Source organism: Bos javanicus, chromosome 7 (assembly GCF_032452875.1).
Source record: "Bos javanicus breed banteng chromosome 7, ARS-OSU_banteng_1.0, whole genome shotgun sequence".
Classification (NCBI taxonomy): Eukaryota; Metazoa; Chordata; class Mammalia; order Artiodactyla; family Bovidae; genus Bos; species Bos javanicus.
The window spans coordinates 43,698,479-43,713,950 of NC_083874.1; the positions used below are offsets into that span (position 1 = coordinate 43,698,479).

General features: G+C 58.9%; 1 protein-coding gene across 1 annotated transcript; it reads right to left on the reverse strand.

The window, feature by feature from the left end:
- Positions 1-5,849: 5,849 nt before the first annotated feature.
- Positions 5,850-14,109, reverse strand: ABHD17A (abhydrolase domain containing 17A, depalmitoylase). Its single transcript, XM_061423460.1, has 5 exons — positions 13,979-14,109; positions 10,006-10,542; positions 8,827-9,021; positions 6,430-6,609; positions 5,850-6,328 (listed from the first exon to the last, which is right to left on the reverse strand). The coding sequence occupies exons 2-5, from the start codon at positions 10,335-10,337 to the stop codon at positions 6,103-6,105; spliced, it is 933 nt and encodes a 310-aa protein (XP_061279444.1). The 5' UTR covers positions 10,338-10,542; positions 13,979-14,109; the 3' UTR covers positions 5,850-6,102.
- Between the last annotated feature and the right edge of the window lie 1,363 nt (positions 14,110-15,472).

Sequence of the window (15,472 nt, forward strand, 5' to 3'; positions counted from 1 at the left end):
TGATGACCGTGTGCTCACTTCCACCTTAAGTTCTGTCACTCCGTCCTCACTACTACCCTTCAAGAGTTGTCAGCCCCATTTCATAGATGAAGAAGTCAAGGCTGGGAGAGGATCCAGAAGTGGCCTGGAGCGGCTGCCCACACGCAGAGCTAAGAGGCAGCGGAGCGTCTGTCCTGTCTGGGCAGACACAGAGTGCTCAGTCCTCTCTTTCTCCAGACCTCAGTTTACTGATCTATAAACGGGGGTCCATCTCCAGGCTTCCCTTCTGGGACCAAGGGGTTCACAGGGGTCTCTCACCAGACCGCGGGCCCCACAGAACCATGCTGCACAGGTGGCAGACACAGGAAGTTACAGAAGCGGAGGAGAAGGCAACATACAGGGGCTCCCTGACAGGTCCAGGTCAGAATCAAGGCTGCGGTACAGATGTGTATCTGTGTGTATCTGTATGACATGCTGGAAGGGCCACAGTTGTTTTTTTTTAAACAGTGAAGTCTTTACTATTTTTTAAGTTAGGGTACAGTTGCTTTACAATGTTGTGTTAGTTTCTGCTGTACAAGGAAGTGAATCAGCCATATGTATACACATATCCCCTCCCTCTTGGGTCTGTCTCCCACCCTGGCCTTTACTTTTTAATAGTACTTTCTCTATAGTTCAACTTTTTTATAATCCACGTGTATCACTTCCATTTTGTTTTTGTTTTGATTTTTGGCTGTACCCCACAGCATGTGGGATCTTAGTTCATCAACCAGGTATCAAACCCATGCCTAATCACTGGACCAGCAGGAAAGTCCCCCCAGAAATATTCTTAAGGAAACAAGTATATCTGTGTATGGCTGCACTGTTGTAATGGGAGAAAAGGAAAATGGACAGATGAACTTGAGTGTCTGTCACTGCATCAGGGAGCACGTGGCCATGGGGGCCCAGGATACGGACAGGGTCAGCCACGAGCTCCAGCTCACTGGAAGTCACGTGCCCCCTCACGCTGTGAACTCTTCGTGTTTCCACCTGTCTTGGCAGCCTGTTGGTGCACAGTGGCCTCTGCCAGCATGTCCACAGTGGTCACCTCTGCAGGGGCCAGGAGAAACAAGAAACACAAGGGGACATGGCGGGGAGTAGGGGTGGGGTCCATCTTCTCAGAGCGGCACACTGGACAGGCAGATGCACCCATTTCTGCCACCTGCCTGGCACCAGGTGTATGTGGGTGTGACCTTCAGCCTCTCCGTGTGGGTCCTTCTTGTGGCTCTCAAAGGACCAAAGCTCCCATCCCTCCTGAAGATGAGGTTGCTGTACTTTGATGAGTGTTTTTAAGATTCACGCCCGTTTTGCCTTGTCTGTAATCCATCCGTGTTTATTTCTAACGTGTCAGATTATTCACTGCAGTCCAAGGGGTCGTCACACAAAAGAGGAGGTGCAGTGGGCCCCTGGCCAGGCCTAGGCAGGCAGTGGGCATGTGGCTGTCTTCCCCCACGGAAGGCGCCAGGCCCCTTTCCCAGCTGCAGGGAGAGACCCAGGGCCCTCATATCCCTTCTCTAGGAGGCGGGAGGGAATAGGATCTGGCCTGCAGGATCAGGGCTCCTTATCCCCTACTCCTCGATGGCCCAGGACCCTCCCTGAAAAGCATCTACTCCCAGAGTACCTTTCAGATGTGCAGTTGTAATGGGGGTCACCCGTGGGTCTGGCCTCCCCATGACCTTCTGATGGAGGTGACAAGCCCTCTTCTGTAACACAGCAGGTCGAGTGGCACTCTGCTAGGCTTTGGAGAGCACCCAGCCCAGCTTCTCCCAGCTGTGACCATGACCGAAGCCAGGCCCGTTCACCTCGCCAGCAAGTGCTGTGGACACAGACGTAGCTCTGACCTGTGTCCCCGGCCCTGGTGTCTGGCAGCGGGGCATGCCTGTGTCCCGAGACCGTCAGAGCAGCAGAGAGTCTAGGTCTGAGCCCTGGGGCTGCTTCTCTGGGCAGCTTGGCCTGAGCCATCTCCCCCAAAGCGGGGACAGCAACCCCAGCACCCCAGGGTTGTTGACGTGAAGATCCCCAGCAGGAGCTTCAAAAATTAAGAAAGGGGGAACCCGACGTTAGGCTGGCACCCCCACCTCATGGAATTCCATGGTTAACAGACTGGCCCTGCACCCTGACCATGAACCAAACAGACAAGTGCCTGCCTTGGGGAACACCCAGGCCTGAGATGGGGGTGCAGGGGGCCTTGAGAGGTGGCACCCTCCCCGAGGCCCCTGCTTGTCAACCACAGCCACCAGGGGCCGAGGACACTTAACTCCCTGCCACTCTTCTGGAACCTCTGAGGCCCTCAGTTCACATGGAGAGCCAGAGGGGTGGGTCCCACCAGCTCAGTCTGATGGGTGGTCAGTGAAGCAGGGTTGCCAGAGGAAGGGAGGGGAAGATGGATGGTTGGCCCTTGGGGGCTGGGACTCCAGGGCCCACAGGAAGTCCAGTAGGGACTCCTCAGGGAGAGGGGCCTGTGCACAACCCAGATCCCACCCTCGAGAACCTCACAGCCCCTGGGCAGGCTGTATCCCCTGGGGTCTCTGGGTGTCAGGGCGTACCCAGGAGCTAACAGAGAGCCAGAAATCTGCTTCTGGGACTCAGGAGCCAGGTGTCAGGTGAAGTGTGGCAGGCCAGGTGTCGAGGGGAGGACCTGAGGTTCTGGGGAGCCCTGGCGCCTGCTGACCAGGGGGAGAACGCTGCCACTTGTGAACACATGTGTCCTGGGAAATCCACAAAATGGAGAACCGAAAGTTGGCCCCTGTCCCAGGCGGCCTGGCCCATGGGCTGTACCAACTGAAAGGAAGAGGGGAGCATCCCGGAAGGTACCACTGGCATCCCTCCCATTGAGGCCCCTTTATGGTTCCCCAGAGGCCACAAACTGAGCCCCTCAGAGGCACCCACTGCAGAAGGGCAGAGCCCACAGGCCAGGCCAGCCTGAGGAGCCCCTGGCCTTAGCTTATCCTTTCTGCTCACTGGGCAGGCATGTAGGGGAGGGGGGTGGTGGTAAAAGCAGGGGTGTGGGGCTCCTGACAAAAGCTGCTGCCTCAAGCAAAGTCAGCACTGGGGTGCAGAGGAGTCCCTAAAGCCTTAAGTTTTCAGAACCCTTTCTAACAGAACTAGCATTACACAAAAGGCGTGCAAGCCATCAACTACTTCTTAGACAGTTTTCTCTTGACTTTCCTGAGGGGAGACGGGGCCTCTGGACACCCAGTAGAGAAGTCAGCAGGGTTCAGGCTAGCTGGGATGACAGGGTCTAGAAACCGACCCCCTCCTGTGGTCAAGGCTAAAAGGTGGGCTTTAGTTGGCAAAGAATGGCTTTCTGGGGAAATAGAATTGGGGACAAACGATTTGGGGAAAAGCAGTTTGGATTTCTATCTCACTCCTTCCCAGGAGTCGGTTCCAGAATTAGATACAAAATTTAAACATATACTTTAAAAAACAAATTATTTACAGAAGAAAAGGTCAAAATGTTTTATAATCTTGGAGTAGGGAAGATATCTCAGCATGATTTGAAATGCAGAAGCCATAATTGATAAATTAATGACTGATAATGATTTTAAATGCCTGGCAAAAATAAAATAAACACAAAAAAATCCACATACAATCCAAGTCAAACCCAATGACAAGTTGGAAAAAATACTTTTTCTTCACAGTGGGATAATTTTCTTAAATCTATTCCTAGAAAACAGTAATGCCAAGAACCCAATAGAAAAATGGACAAAGAATGTGAAATACAAATGGCTTTTAAATATCTACTGTTTAAAATAGTTTCCAGTTTCAAAATGACCATATTAGTGATAGGAATGATCAACATAAAAAATATAAGTCTGACAGAAGCACTGAGATGTTTGATTATATTTCTAGGAAATATGAAGCTACAATGAAATACTATTTTAAGAGATCATATGCCCATTTACAGATCTATGGAAAGCCCTTCTGCAGTAAGGAATTCAGTTTTCAGGAATACCCGTACTTAGGAAGAGAAGTGTATAAGGATACTGGATCTAGCAATGCCTGTTACAGACTTGGGGGAAAAAAACAAATTTCAACCAAAAAGTAACAGGAATAATAAATTACAGTGCTAATAAAATATAGTGCAGCCATTAGAAGGACTGAATCCAATCTATGTAGGGGTAACTGAACATTCTCCAAGCCACGATGATAACAGGACCACATTTCTGTATAAACTCTTTGGCTACACGTGCACTTTCTCTGTTGACACCTAAAAAACTGCTTGTCTGTGCCGCGGTAGACGGGAACACTGGAGGTCAGGGGTGGGAAGAGCAGTGAGTTACCACCCAACACTCATACTCTAAAGTTTTTACTCTGCCTGAAAACATTTCTGTTCAATCGTAAGCCGTCGCTTTGGACTTGCTGCACCGCGGAGCCCCAGCCCTCGGGGAACTTGTATTCTGATGGGGTGAAAAGCCGGCGGGCTCTGTGACAGGGGCAGCAGCGGCGGTCAGTGGCAGCACAAGGCAGGAGGATCAGGGTAGGGGCTTGCGGAAGGAATACTGCAGCTGACGGCCGAAGAATCGGACGTGCTGGGAGGGATCGGTAAAGATCCGGCTACTTCGGTCACCAGGACCAGCCAGTACAAAGGAGGCTCTCTGCTCCCGGGAGTGCACACCCACGCTAAGTTTTGCTCCCAGACATCCTGGATTATTAAATGGGAACCTAGATTTCCAGCGGGAGGGCCCGGGGACTCGGGAGGGACAAGCCTCGGCAGCGTCCTCGGTCGGGGACCTCAAGACCAGGGCTCCCGCCGGGCCGATCTCGCGTGCCCGGGGCCACTCTTGGCTTTCCCAGCACCCAGGCCCGACGCCCAGTTGAGAGCCACAGAAAGCGCTGACACACATCCGCCGGCGTCGGCCAGCCCGCTGGGCGCGCCCCCACGGCCGGGACGGCGGCAAGGGCAGGGCCGGCCGCCAGGGCGCCGCCACTTACCGGCCAGGCCGTGGCCTCCACGCCTGCCACTGCAGCCAAGCGCACGCCACCCCACTTCCGCTTCCGCTCGGCCGCCCCCTTCGGCGTCACCCCCGCCCCCAGGCCGAGACACCGCCCCCTTCTTTAAAGGGGCCTAGGACCCCGAGGGGACGAGGCGGAAGCAGCGGTGGCTCTCGGCCTCGCCACTGTCTGGTGTCGGGCACTCGGAGCTGCCGCCCGACTTCGGCGTGGACAACAGGTCGCCCGTCTCTGAAGCCTTCGGCGCTCTAGGGCGCCGCCCTTAGAGGTCGCAGGGGGCACTCCGGGGGGCGGAGATGAGCCGGGCGTTCTGCCAGGATCCCGGAAGACCTAGGCCGTCCCTGTCTTTAAGGGCATCCCCCGCGGAGTATTGAGCTCAGACCAAGGTCCGGAGGTGTGCTGCAGGAGTGCTCCTCGTGACCCCATTCCCGGGGAGGCCGCACGGAGCCTCGGACCTACCACTGCCCTCCACTGGACGCAAGCGTGCAAGACTCTTCTTGGTCTTCCGCGCAGGGGGAGCTAACCCTAACCCTGCGAGGTCTACCACACGGGTACGGAAGGGTGTCTGTCTCGCTGAGGGTCCAGAGTAGTCCCAGCCTAAACCCGCGGGGGCCACTTCCACCCTCAGGGTTGTCTTGTGGACAGGGAGCCAACCACCCTCCCCAGGCGTGCCCTCGGAGCACGCAGGGTCCTGGATTCGAATGCTGTCGCCCCTCCATCACCACCTAGGCAACCGACAGCCTCAAGGACCGGAACTCTGACCTGGCATCTGCAGTTGTGAACTCCCCTGGAGGGTTGGGGACAAAGCCTGGTCCCGCCCCCGTCTTGGGCTCGCTGAGCCCCATGGAGAGCACGCACAAGCCAAGAAAGGGAAAGGAACCTTAAAATTTTAAATCTTTAATTTCTGTTTTCACGTTTTTCCTTCGTTTTGCTTCCAAAAGGAAAGGTGCACATAGCTCCGTCACCTGTACATTGTCCACGGCCCAGGGGCCGGGGCAGGTCCCGACCCCTGCCGGCCGGCTGCCTCTAGGGCGTGGGGCGCCCGGGGGTTCACATGCAGCCCCCGGGGCCGGGGCAGGGTCCGGGCGCCGCCTTATTGCTGAGGTCCTGGCGCGGCTCGGGCCGGCCACTAGGCTAGGCGCGCTGGCTGGGGAGCTCCTGGGAGATGAAGCGGCGCAGGCGCTCCAGATACTGGCTGTAGAGCTCGATGTCGTTGTGCCCGGCGCCCTCCACCCACAGAGGCTCCACGGCCTTGGGGCAGCGCTCGTAGAGCGCCAGCCCATGAGAGAAGTCGATCACCTCGTCCTCCGTGCCGTGGATGATGAGCACCGGCGACGTGATCTTCGACACCTTCTCGATGCTGCGGGGCGGGGCACGTTAGGCCTCCTCGCCCCGCCCCTCCAAGGTCCCGCCCCGCCCTAGTCCCCGCCCCCGACCCGCTCCACCCCGCCCCGCGCTCACTTGGGGAACGCGTCAAAGCAGTAGGTCTTCTTGGTGTCCGGGAAGGCGACGCGCATGCCCGAGGTGAGCGGCGAATGCAGCACCACCGCGGCGCACTCGTAGCGCGAGGCCAGGTCCACGGTGGGCACCGTGCCGATGCTCTGTCCGTACAGGACAATGCTGTCCGGGCTGATGCCGTACCTGGCGGCGGTAGGGGCAGGATCAGCAGCGAAGCAACTCACACACCCCTCCCACTGCCTGTCCACCATTCTCTGCGCTGGCTCCAGGAAATATGATAGGGTCCTGGGACCCTCCCCAACCTGCCAGCACCGAGGGCGTTGGCTCAGCAGGGGAGGCAGGATCCCCAGGTGTGAGGAGAACTGATTGCCCGCAGCCCAAACCCTCAGTTTCGATAGTATGTACTTGGTCACACCTGGGCAGTACACCTGTGTAGGCCCTACCAGCGCTGTGGTTCCTGGAGGCAGGTCCCTGGGGCTTCTTCTGGTCACCCGGCCCTCCCGACCCATACACACACTAGACCAGGGCCACATGCAGAACCTGCTTGGAGCCTTCCTGCCGCTGCAGTTCGAAATTTGACAGCCCTTCCTGGTCCCACTGCAAGGGGGCGTGTCTTCCCGTCACCCTCACCCACTCCCTTGGCCTTGGGGAATGAAGACAGTTCCTGCCCAATTATCTCAGCCAGTATGCAGCCCCTCAGGTGCTTAGTAAAATGTCGGTGAGCAGGAAGTGGCCCCTGAGGGCAGTGAGTGGTCACTACCTCCTTCCTTGGGCACCTTTCCTACATAGTGGTCAGGTCCTATGCCCCTTTCCCCCCTACTCCACACACAACTCCCAGAGCACCACCTCAGCGCAGCTCTCCTGACCACTCAAGGACTCACCACCCTCTGGGTATAGGAGGTCTCCATGGCCTTACCTCCACACACCCTCAGCTGTGATCTCAAAGGGGGTGCCCCTCTTCCAAGTGGCCAGGGCACTCGGGCCCCTGGGCACCCAGGGGTCATGAGCACCTGTCCTTGCCCTCTGGCCCCAACCTCAGGCCTTGCGGATGCCACCCAACCTTGTGCCAACCCCCCTTGGCCACTCCACCCCAGTCTGCTCCCTGGTTTGCCAGGAGCACCGCTGTGCTGAGCACCAGCACGGTCCTGTCACCCAACTCCAGGCAGGACTCCCAGCTGCACCTGGCTGTCTCCACCTGGACAAACACAGCAGGTGCTGGATTCCACAGCTTTTCCAGCCCTTCCCCACCCTGCACCACTGCTTGGGCCCATGCCTCCCGCCCTCCTAATGATTCTCAATTGTTGGGGCTGAGGAACAAGGTTGCTGGAGGTCAATGCTGGCAGCAGGACAGATGGACGGATGACAGAGCTCAGAACCCTCACCCTTCGGCAGGGCATGATTCTGCTAGCAACCCCCAGCCAGCGGGGACAGGCTGAGGCAGCTGAGTGTGGAACACCTGCACCAGGCCACCCAGCATGAGTCCCCAGTACCACAGAGGTGCCAGGGGACCCTGTTCCCAGGGCCTGCATCAAGGACTCCTGGAGCATCACTACAGCAACCAGGGCCCTGCCTCCCCAGGGCAGGCTGGCTATGGGCTCTGAAGGAGCTGGTCGCACCAGTTGGCTAGGCAGGGCCGAGGTCAGGCCGCCCTGGGCAGGCAGAGGGCACCACCTCCAGGAGGCTGGGGGTCAGGTGCTCCCTCCAGGGCAGCATGGGGCACCAGGCCACAGGCTGTGTGTGCTGACTCTGAGACTGAGCCACCAGGCTTCAGTGAGCAACCATGGAGTGGAAGGGGGTTGCCAGGACCTGGACGACAAGGGTGGTGAGCTCCAGGGGCAGAGGCGTAGACAAGACCACAGGGACTCTGTCTGAATCAAGCCAGCAACTGTGGCGGGTACTGTGCCTGGGGAGGCCCCAGCCTCTGCTAGCTGACCTCCCACAGGGGCTGTGTTGGGAACTAATCTGTCTAACAACACCTCTAGGCCCAGAGACCCTCCCCAGAATGAAGCCAAGCTCCACAACAAGGGGTCTGGCCCCTCCCCACCCCTCAAGTGCTCCCTTAGGTGTGGGGATCTCCGAGTCTTTTCACACCACCCTCACACACCACGTACCAGGCCCAGGAGAGGTCTGAGTCCTCTGCCTAACTCCTCCCTCCAGGCAGAGCCTCCGTTCCCATGGAGAGAAACCCAGGCCCTGTCCCTACCCCTCTCAGACTGGGGATCCCAGGAGGAGATCACTCCAAGGAGGGTGGAGGGCCCCATCCAGCCTCCCTGCACACCAAGCAGACAGAACTCGGGTCAGGCTTCACCCTGCAGCCCCCTACCTGGGCTTCTTCCCACAGGGTCCAGTCACCTGTGAGGAGACGCGCACCCTTGCCCCCCCGTTGCAGCCAGGGCTCACCTGGTGCGCAGGGCCTGCCAGGCAGCGTCAATGTCAGCGTAGAGGTTCTTCTCGGAGGGTTTGCCGGAGCTCACGCCATAACCAGAGTAGTCGTAGGAGAAGATGTTGCAGTTGATGCGTGTGCCTAGGCCGATGTAGAAGCTGCTCATCTGGCCCAGGTCCACTGCGTTGCCGTGCGAGAAGAGAACTGTGTACCTGGTGAGGCGGGGAAGCACAAGTAAGAGGGTGATGGAAGGAGGGGGCTGGTGCCCTTATAAAAGGAGCAGAGAATTGGTTCTACTCACTGGGACTTAGGCCAGGATAGACAGTGAAGCCTCAGGCTCCCCATCAGCCAGGGGACCACCCAGTGTGAGCCCGAGAAGCCACAGTGACCTTCACATCGATGGCCCTGGGTGGCAGCTGCCTCCCCCTGGAATCATTCCTGATGGAGAGACTCTGAGAGCCTAAGGATGGTGGTTCATCTCCCTGCTGCTCTGAACCTTCCTGGAGGATGAGACTGCGGGGGCTCCGACCACAGGGAGGAAGGCCAACCCCTGTTCACTGCGGGACGGCTCTTCCCTCTCCATGGGAAAGGACCAGAGCCCTTATCTCTGCCCAGGGTCCCACACGGCCCTGCCAGGCAGTCTGACCAGTCTGGATCCTGGTTGACAGGCTCCCAGAATCTTCTTCCTCCAGCACCACTGGGCCCTAGCCCAGCCCAGCCGAGGTAAAAGCCTGCCCTTTGGACCTGGCCTCCTCTGCAGGCAGAAGCAGCTGGAAGGCCCCACCTCTGTGCCACGCTGGGGCTCGGGGAGTCAGACCTGGCCCCAGTTGCCAGCTAGTCTCAGGGCCACCACCTGAAAGTGGGTGCCGAGGCCTCACTGGGCACTCAGGGCCCAGGAAACTGACCCAGGGCATATGAACACTGATACCCAGAGGCAGGAGGCTCCCAGAGAGGGCCCCCAAGAGGCTGCATGTGGAAGGACCCCAAACAGTTTCTCGGTGGCCGTGGGCAGATCTCACCTGCTGCTCCTTGGCAAGAATCATCTCTGGGACACCCGCCCACCCAAATGGGCTTTTGCTGGCTCTGGCCCTCTGGTGGTCTCCATGGGCCGCAATGAGAGGCTGAGAACAGAGCATATCTGGGGCCCCCAGCCCAGTTGGCCCCTCCACCACAGGGGTCATGTCTGCGCGGCTCACCTGGCACCAGGCACACAGCGCACGTACATGCAGGAGATGCGGTTGCCCCGGCTGCTCTTGGTCAGGAAGACCTCGATGGTGTCCAGCTCACGCTGGCTGTACTGGAAGTCAGCGCGCTCCATCAGATGGAGTTTCCAGCGCCCAGGGGTGCCAGCTAAGGCCCGCAGGTTCCCTGAGGGGGCAGCCCCGGCCCCACCAGGCCCGGGCTCAGGCTCAGGCACCAGCGAGTAGGTGGGCTCCGGAGGCAGGAAGGCGAGCTTAGCGGCAATGCGACCGGGGCAGGGCGGGCAACAGAAGAGGCAGCAAAGCTCGGTCACTGACAGGCCGTTCATGGCGGGTGCCGGGTGCCGGGGCGGGCCTCACCCGGTAGGGGAGGGCTGGGGGTGCTCGGAGACGCGGGCAGGGGACAGGGCGACCCCCGGCCACCTCCCCAGATAAGAGCCCCGTTAGGAGGCTGTGGCACAGCCCCATCGCGGTCCAAGCTGAGCCCTCAGGAGCCTCGCAGCCTCGCGTGTCCGTGTGGCACAGAGGGAAAGCCTGTAGGGGGACAGCATGATGTGGGGTTCCCCTGGGGCTCCCACGGGTCCCAAGCCCTGGGCCTTCCCCTCCGCCCAATCTCCACAGCTCCACCCACTGCCCCACGGCCTGGCCTGCCCTCCCTGGGGAACCAGCCTTCCAAGCGACCCTGGTGGGACCCAACCAGCCCCCTGCCTGCTACCACACTTCCTCAGCCTGCAGGTGACTCTTGCCATTTAACCCCATTCATCAGTCCAGCCTCTGCCTGCAGGCCGTGCTGGGTGATCAGCACCCTGGCTACCCAACTCTCCCCAATACTGCCCCTGCCCCAGGTCCAGGGAGACTGGTACCCCCAGACCTCTGTCCACACAGCTGGCCCAGACTCTCCTCCACCCCCTCCCATCTGCCACCCCCAGGTGACACAGCTCAGCCAAGGGAGGACAGACTGCTGACCACAGGGACCCGAGAGCATGCTCCCAGGGCCTGCGATGTCCGGAGACAGGAGCCCAGGCAGAGGAAATACAACAAACAAAGGCTCTGGGAACAAAAGCAGGATACATCTCCAGGCTGGGAAGGCCCAAGGAGCCGGGACAATGGCTCTCTCCTGTGCTTGGGGCCAGGCCGCAGTGGGGGTTGGGGTCCACAGGAGCCTGGGGCACCTTCCCCTGCTCCGCCAACTTAGGGGTCTGTGGCCTCGGGGAAGTCACGTAGACTCCCCAGGCCTCAGTTTACACTTCCATCAGTACAGACACCACACAGGTCACAAAGAGAGTAAATGAGATGAGGGGAAAAGAGGTGGGACAGGCAGGGCTCAGGACAGGCACAGAATGTCCTGAACGCTATCTCAAGCAGACTACAGCTGAGCTGCTAAAGCAGCTACACTCAATATGCATGGAGCTGCCAACAGAGAGGCTGGAAGAAAATACAGAGGTCTGAGAAAAACCTACTCACTTACTACGTTGTCCTTACAGCCTAGAGCGAGGGAGGGACACACGTTCACAGCTCACTGTTGGCAGCAGAGCACCTGAGCCTGTTCTGTTTCCCGGCCACAGCATTTGAAAACCACTGGGCCAGGGCCACACGGGTGCAGAGCAGGTTGGTGCAGTCCAAGGCCCAGAAACACACCTGCCTGCTTCAGACCTGTGATCTGAGACCGGGGGCCGCAGAAAGCTACATCTCACAGTCACTTGGATCAGGGGCACATGGAGGGGTGTGGGAGAGGGAGGCAGGGACACAGACGGCCTCCAGGAGCCCCCAGACTCCCAGGTGGGAGACTTGTGTTACATGCAAGCATGTTCAGAAGGGAGAGTCTATCACATTGGTTCTCAGACCAAGGCAAATTTATGCTCTGGGGACATGGGCCAACCACTGGAAAGACAGCTATGGTTGTCATGACTTGCGGGGGTTACTATTGGCATTGAGTGGGTGGAACCCAGGGATGCTGCTCAACACCCCACCATGCCCAGGACACACTCCCCAGAGTGTCAATCAAACTGAGGCTGCTCCAACATATTCTCAGAGATGTCCAGGCCCCAACAGGTTGACATTCCATCGGTGCTTTGATGGCGTGGCAGGTCTGGAGTTTGGGCAGCAAGGCGAGGCTGGTTTTGAGAGGGAGGCCTGGCTGAGAGCCAGTGGGCAGGTAGGAGGCCCCTGGAGACCCGAGGATGAACAGGCACCCCAAGATGGACAAGGGCCCGCTGACCAAGCCAGAAACCAGGATGCCATCCTTGACACCTCCCTGTACCCTCAAGACCGGCCCATCACAGGGCTTGCTGACTGCCTCTCTCCCTCCCACCACCACCTGGGGCACACAGTCTTCTTCCTTGCTGGTTCCCCCCAACCGTTGACCACCGCCACCCTGTTCCATGCCATTCTGCCCTCTGCAGCCAAAAGATCTCTTCACAACACAAATCTACCAGCCACTGGGCTGTTCCAGGGGTCCCACTATTTTTATGATGGAGATCAAATCCCTCACCACCGTCTGCTGTGGCCAACCTCTCCAGCCTCCCTTGCTCATCACTAACCCACTTTCCCCAGATGAACCACACTGTCCTCTCCTGCCTCAGAGTTGCAGCCCCAGCAGTTCCCCTAATTGCACGGCCTGGGCTCCCTGTCCCATCCACCTTTCACATCTCCCAGTGCCCTTCCAAACAGGTTAGTCCCTTCCCCACAGGCTCTCTAGGCTCCAGATCTGACTCCACAGCTTGTATGTATAAATTCAGCCTTCACCCCACGCCTCCAACCAAAGAGAAACTCCATGAGGGCAGTATCACCACCGGTTCTCACTCAATCAACACTGGCTGAATGAACAGACAAAGGACCGGGGGGAAAGGGGGGGCTCTACAGTCTGCCATGCCTGACAAGAGAGCGGGGACAGTCTCTTCTCAGGCCTCCCAGACCTGGGACCTCCCGCAGTCTTACACGGATATCAATGAGGGTGCCAGATATCAATGAGAGTGCCGGCCCTCAAACTGCAGAGCACACCTAGATGCCTCATTCACTGGGCAGGCACTCCCAGCACTCAGAGCCCAGTGATTCTGTCCACAAGCACATATCCGGCACCCCGCTGCCAGGCCCAGTGTGGGCTCCTGGTATCATGAGGATCAACAAGGAGCCAGGCAGTTACAATTCTCCAAGACGACCTAAATACGGACAACTGTGACCGCACCTCTCCCAGTCAGTCTGAAAGGCGCCTGCAGAGTGCCTGGTGACAGCGACCAGGACAGCGGGGAGAGGATAGTTAAACCCCAGAGGTGAGAGCGGGTTCCAGGAACTAGGGGTCCTGGACTAGACAGACTGGGAGGAATAGTGAGCAGAGGGGTCCTGGAGAGAGCTGGGTCAGGCCCCGCCCGTGAATCCTGCTGCAGAATTTGGGGGAAATTCATCCTGGGGGAAACGGGGAGCCTAAGGAGTGGGGGTCTGGGGTCTAAGCCCATGGGTTTGGCGCTGTGCATGGTGCCCTGGTAGCAGCCTGCAGATGGGACTGGAGCAGAGGCTGGGAAGCCTGCCCAGGTGTCCAAGCCGGACGCAGGACGCCCGCGAAAGGGCAAAGGTGTCTTGGAGATGTTTAGGAAGCAAGGCTCGGCTCCGGCTGCTGTGGCGGGCGAGGGTGTCAGGCTGGGGCATTTGTTCGGGGCCGGGGGTCAGAGTCCGCGGCTCGGACAGCGCACTCCTCGAAGGCGGGGCCGCGTCCCCGGGAGGGTGAGCGCATATCCCACGTCGGAGGACTGAATGGACTGTGGACGTTGCTCTGCCAGAGTCGGAGACGCTGTCCCGCGCCTGATCAGTGGTCCTCCACCCGGGACCGCAGCCGCCCCGGGAGTGCGGGGTCTCAGGGACGTCCGGCCGGACTGCCCCAGCCTCGCGGCCCGGCCCGGCTCTCCAAACGGCCGCGGGAGGCAGAGACCGCGGGAGGCACTCAGAGCCGCAACGCCAGCCCCTGCTTCACACTCACCGCCGCGGCCCGCGCCACCCGGCCCCGGGGCCGCGCTCCATGGCTCCCGGCCGCCCGCCCGTCAATCCCTCGGCGCCCCGGACCGGTCCCCTGCGCCGCCACCGCCGCCGCTCCCCCGCGGGCGGAAGTGAGCCTCACTCCCGCGGCCGCCCCGGAAATGACGTGCAGGTGTGCGTGGGGAGCCGGAGGGGCCGGGGGCCAGAACCGGGAGCAGGCGCGGCGCGCGTCCGGGGGCGGGGTTAACTTTCATGGTGGGCGGGGCGATTGGGTGGGCAGGAGCCGAGCTTCCGGTTCCAATCAAGGTTTCTGTGAGTGGAGACTCATGACCGTTCACTTAATCCTTCTCTTATTCCAGGTCTAGGACTCTAGTGAGGAACTCTTCTGGTATCAAAATTTACAGGGGGCCAAAAAACTCAGTGGGGCTTCCCAGGTGGCGCTAGTGGTGAAGAACCTGCCTGCCAGTGCAGGAGATGTAAGAGACTAGAGTTCCATCCCTGGGGTCTGAAAGATCCCCTGGAGGAAGGCATGGCAACCCACTCCAGTATTCTTACCTGGAGGACCCATGGACGGAGGAGTCTGGCGTGCTGCAGTCCATAGGGTCGCACAGAGTCGGACACGACTGAAGCGATTTAGCACAGAACAAAAACCTCAGTGGTCAACATAAGAACTATTTTAATGCACTACTAAAAAAACAAAGTTTTGGGACTGAGCGACTTCACTTTCACTTTTCACCTTCATGCATTGGAGAAGGCAGTGGCACCCCACTCCAGTATCTTGCCTGGAGAATCCCAGGGACGGGGGAGCCTGGTGGGCCGCCCTCTATGGGATCCTACAGAGTCGGCCACGACCGAAGTGACTTAGCAGCAGCAGTAACAGCAGGCCCCTGGCTGGGATGATTCAGCCTTTATTTCAAATCTTTATGTGTTGTTCATCATGGGTCCTTTTGCATCACTTTAGGCTCCCCCTCCCCACGCCCCTCAACCAACCACCCCCACCCCCATCACCAGTTCCCTGGTGGCTCAGTGGTAAAGAATCCGCCTGCAATGTAGGTTTGATCCCTGAGTCGGGAAGATTCCCCTAGAGGAGGAAATAGCAACCCGCTGCAGTATTCTGGCCTAGAGAATCCCATGGACGGAGGAGCCTGGCGCTACAGTCCATGCAGTGGCAAAGAGTCCGACACAACTGAGCACACACACACATTAGGCGTTTTCATTGAGCATTAAAATATTAGGGTTTCCGACTCTCTCCCATTCAGCTCACCCTGCGGGCAGGGAGACAGCGGCTGGTGACACAGCTGAAGGCAAAGCAGATGGACAAGAATGAGGCTTGGAAACAAAGTGGCAGTGTGGCTAAAGGTGACCCGGGCGGTCAGGGCAGGCCTTTCTGAGGAGTGATTGGGAGGAAGACAGAAAAACTGGAGGCTGACAGTGCCTAGTCAAAGCGGGACAGTGAGTTAGTGGGACAGCCTCGGCCTTGGCCAGGCCAGCCTATCGC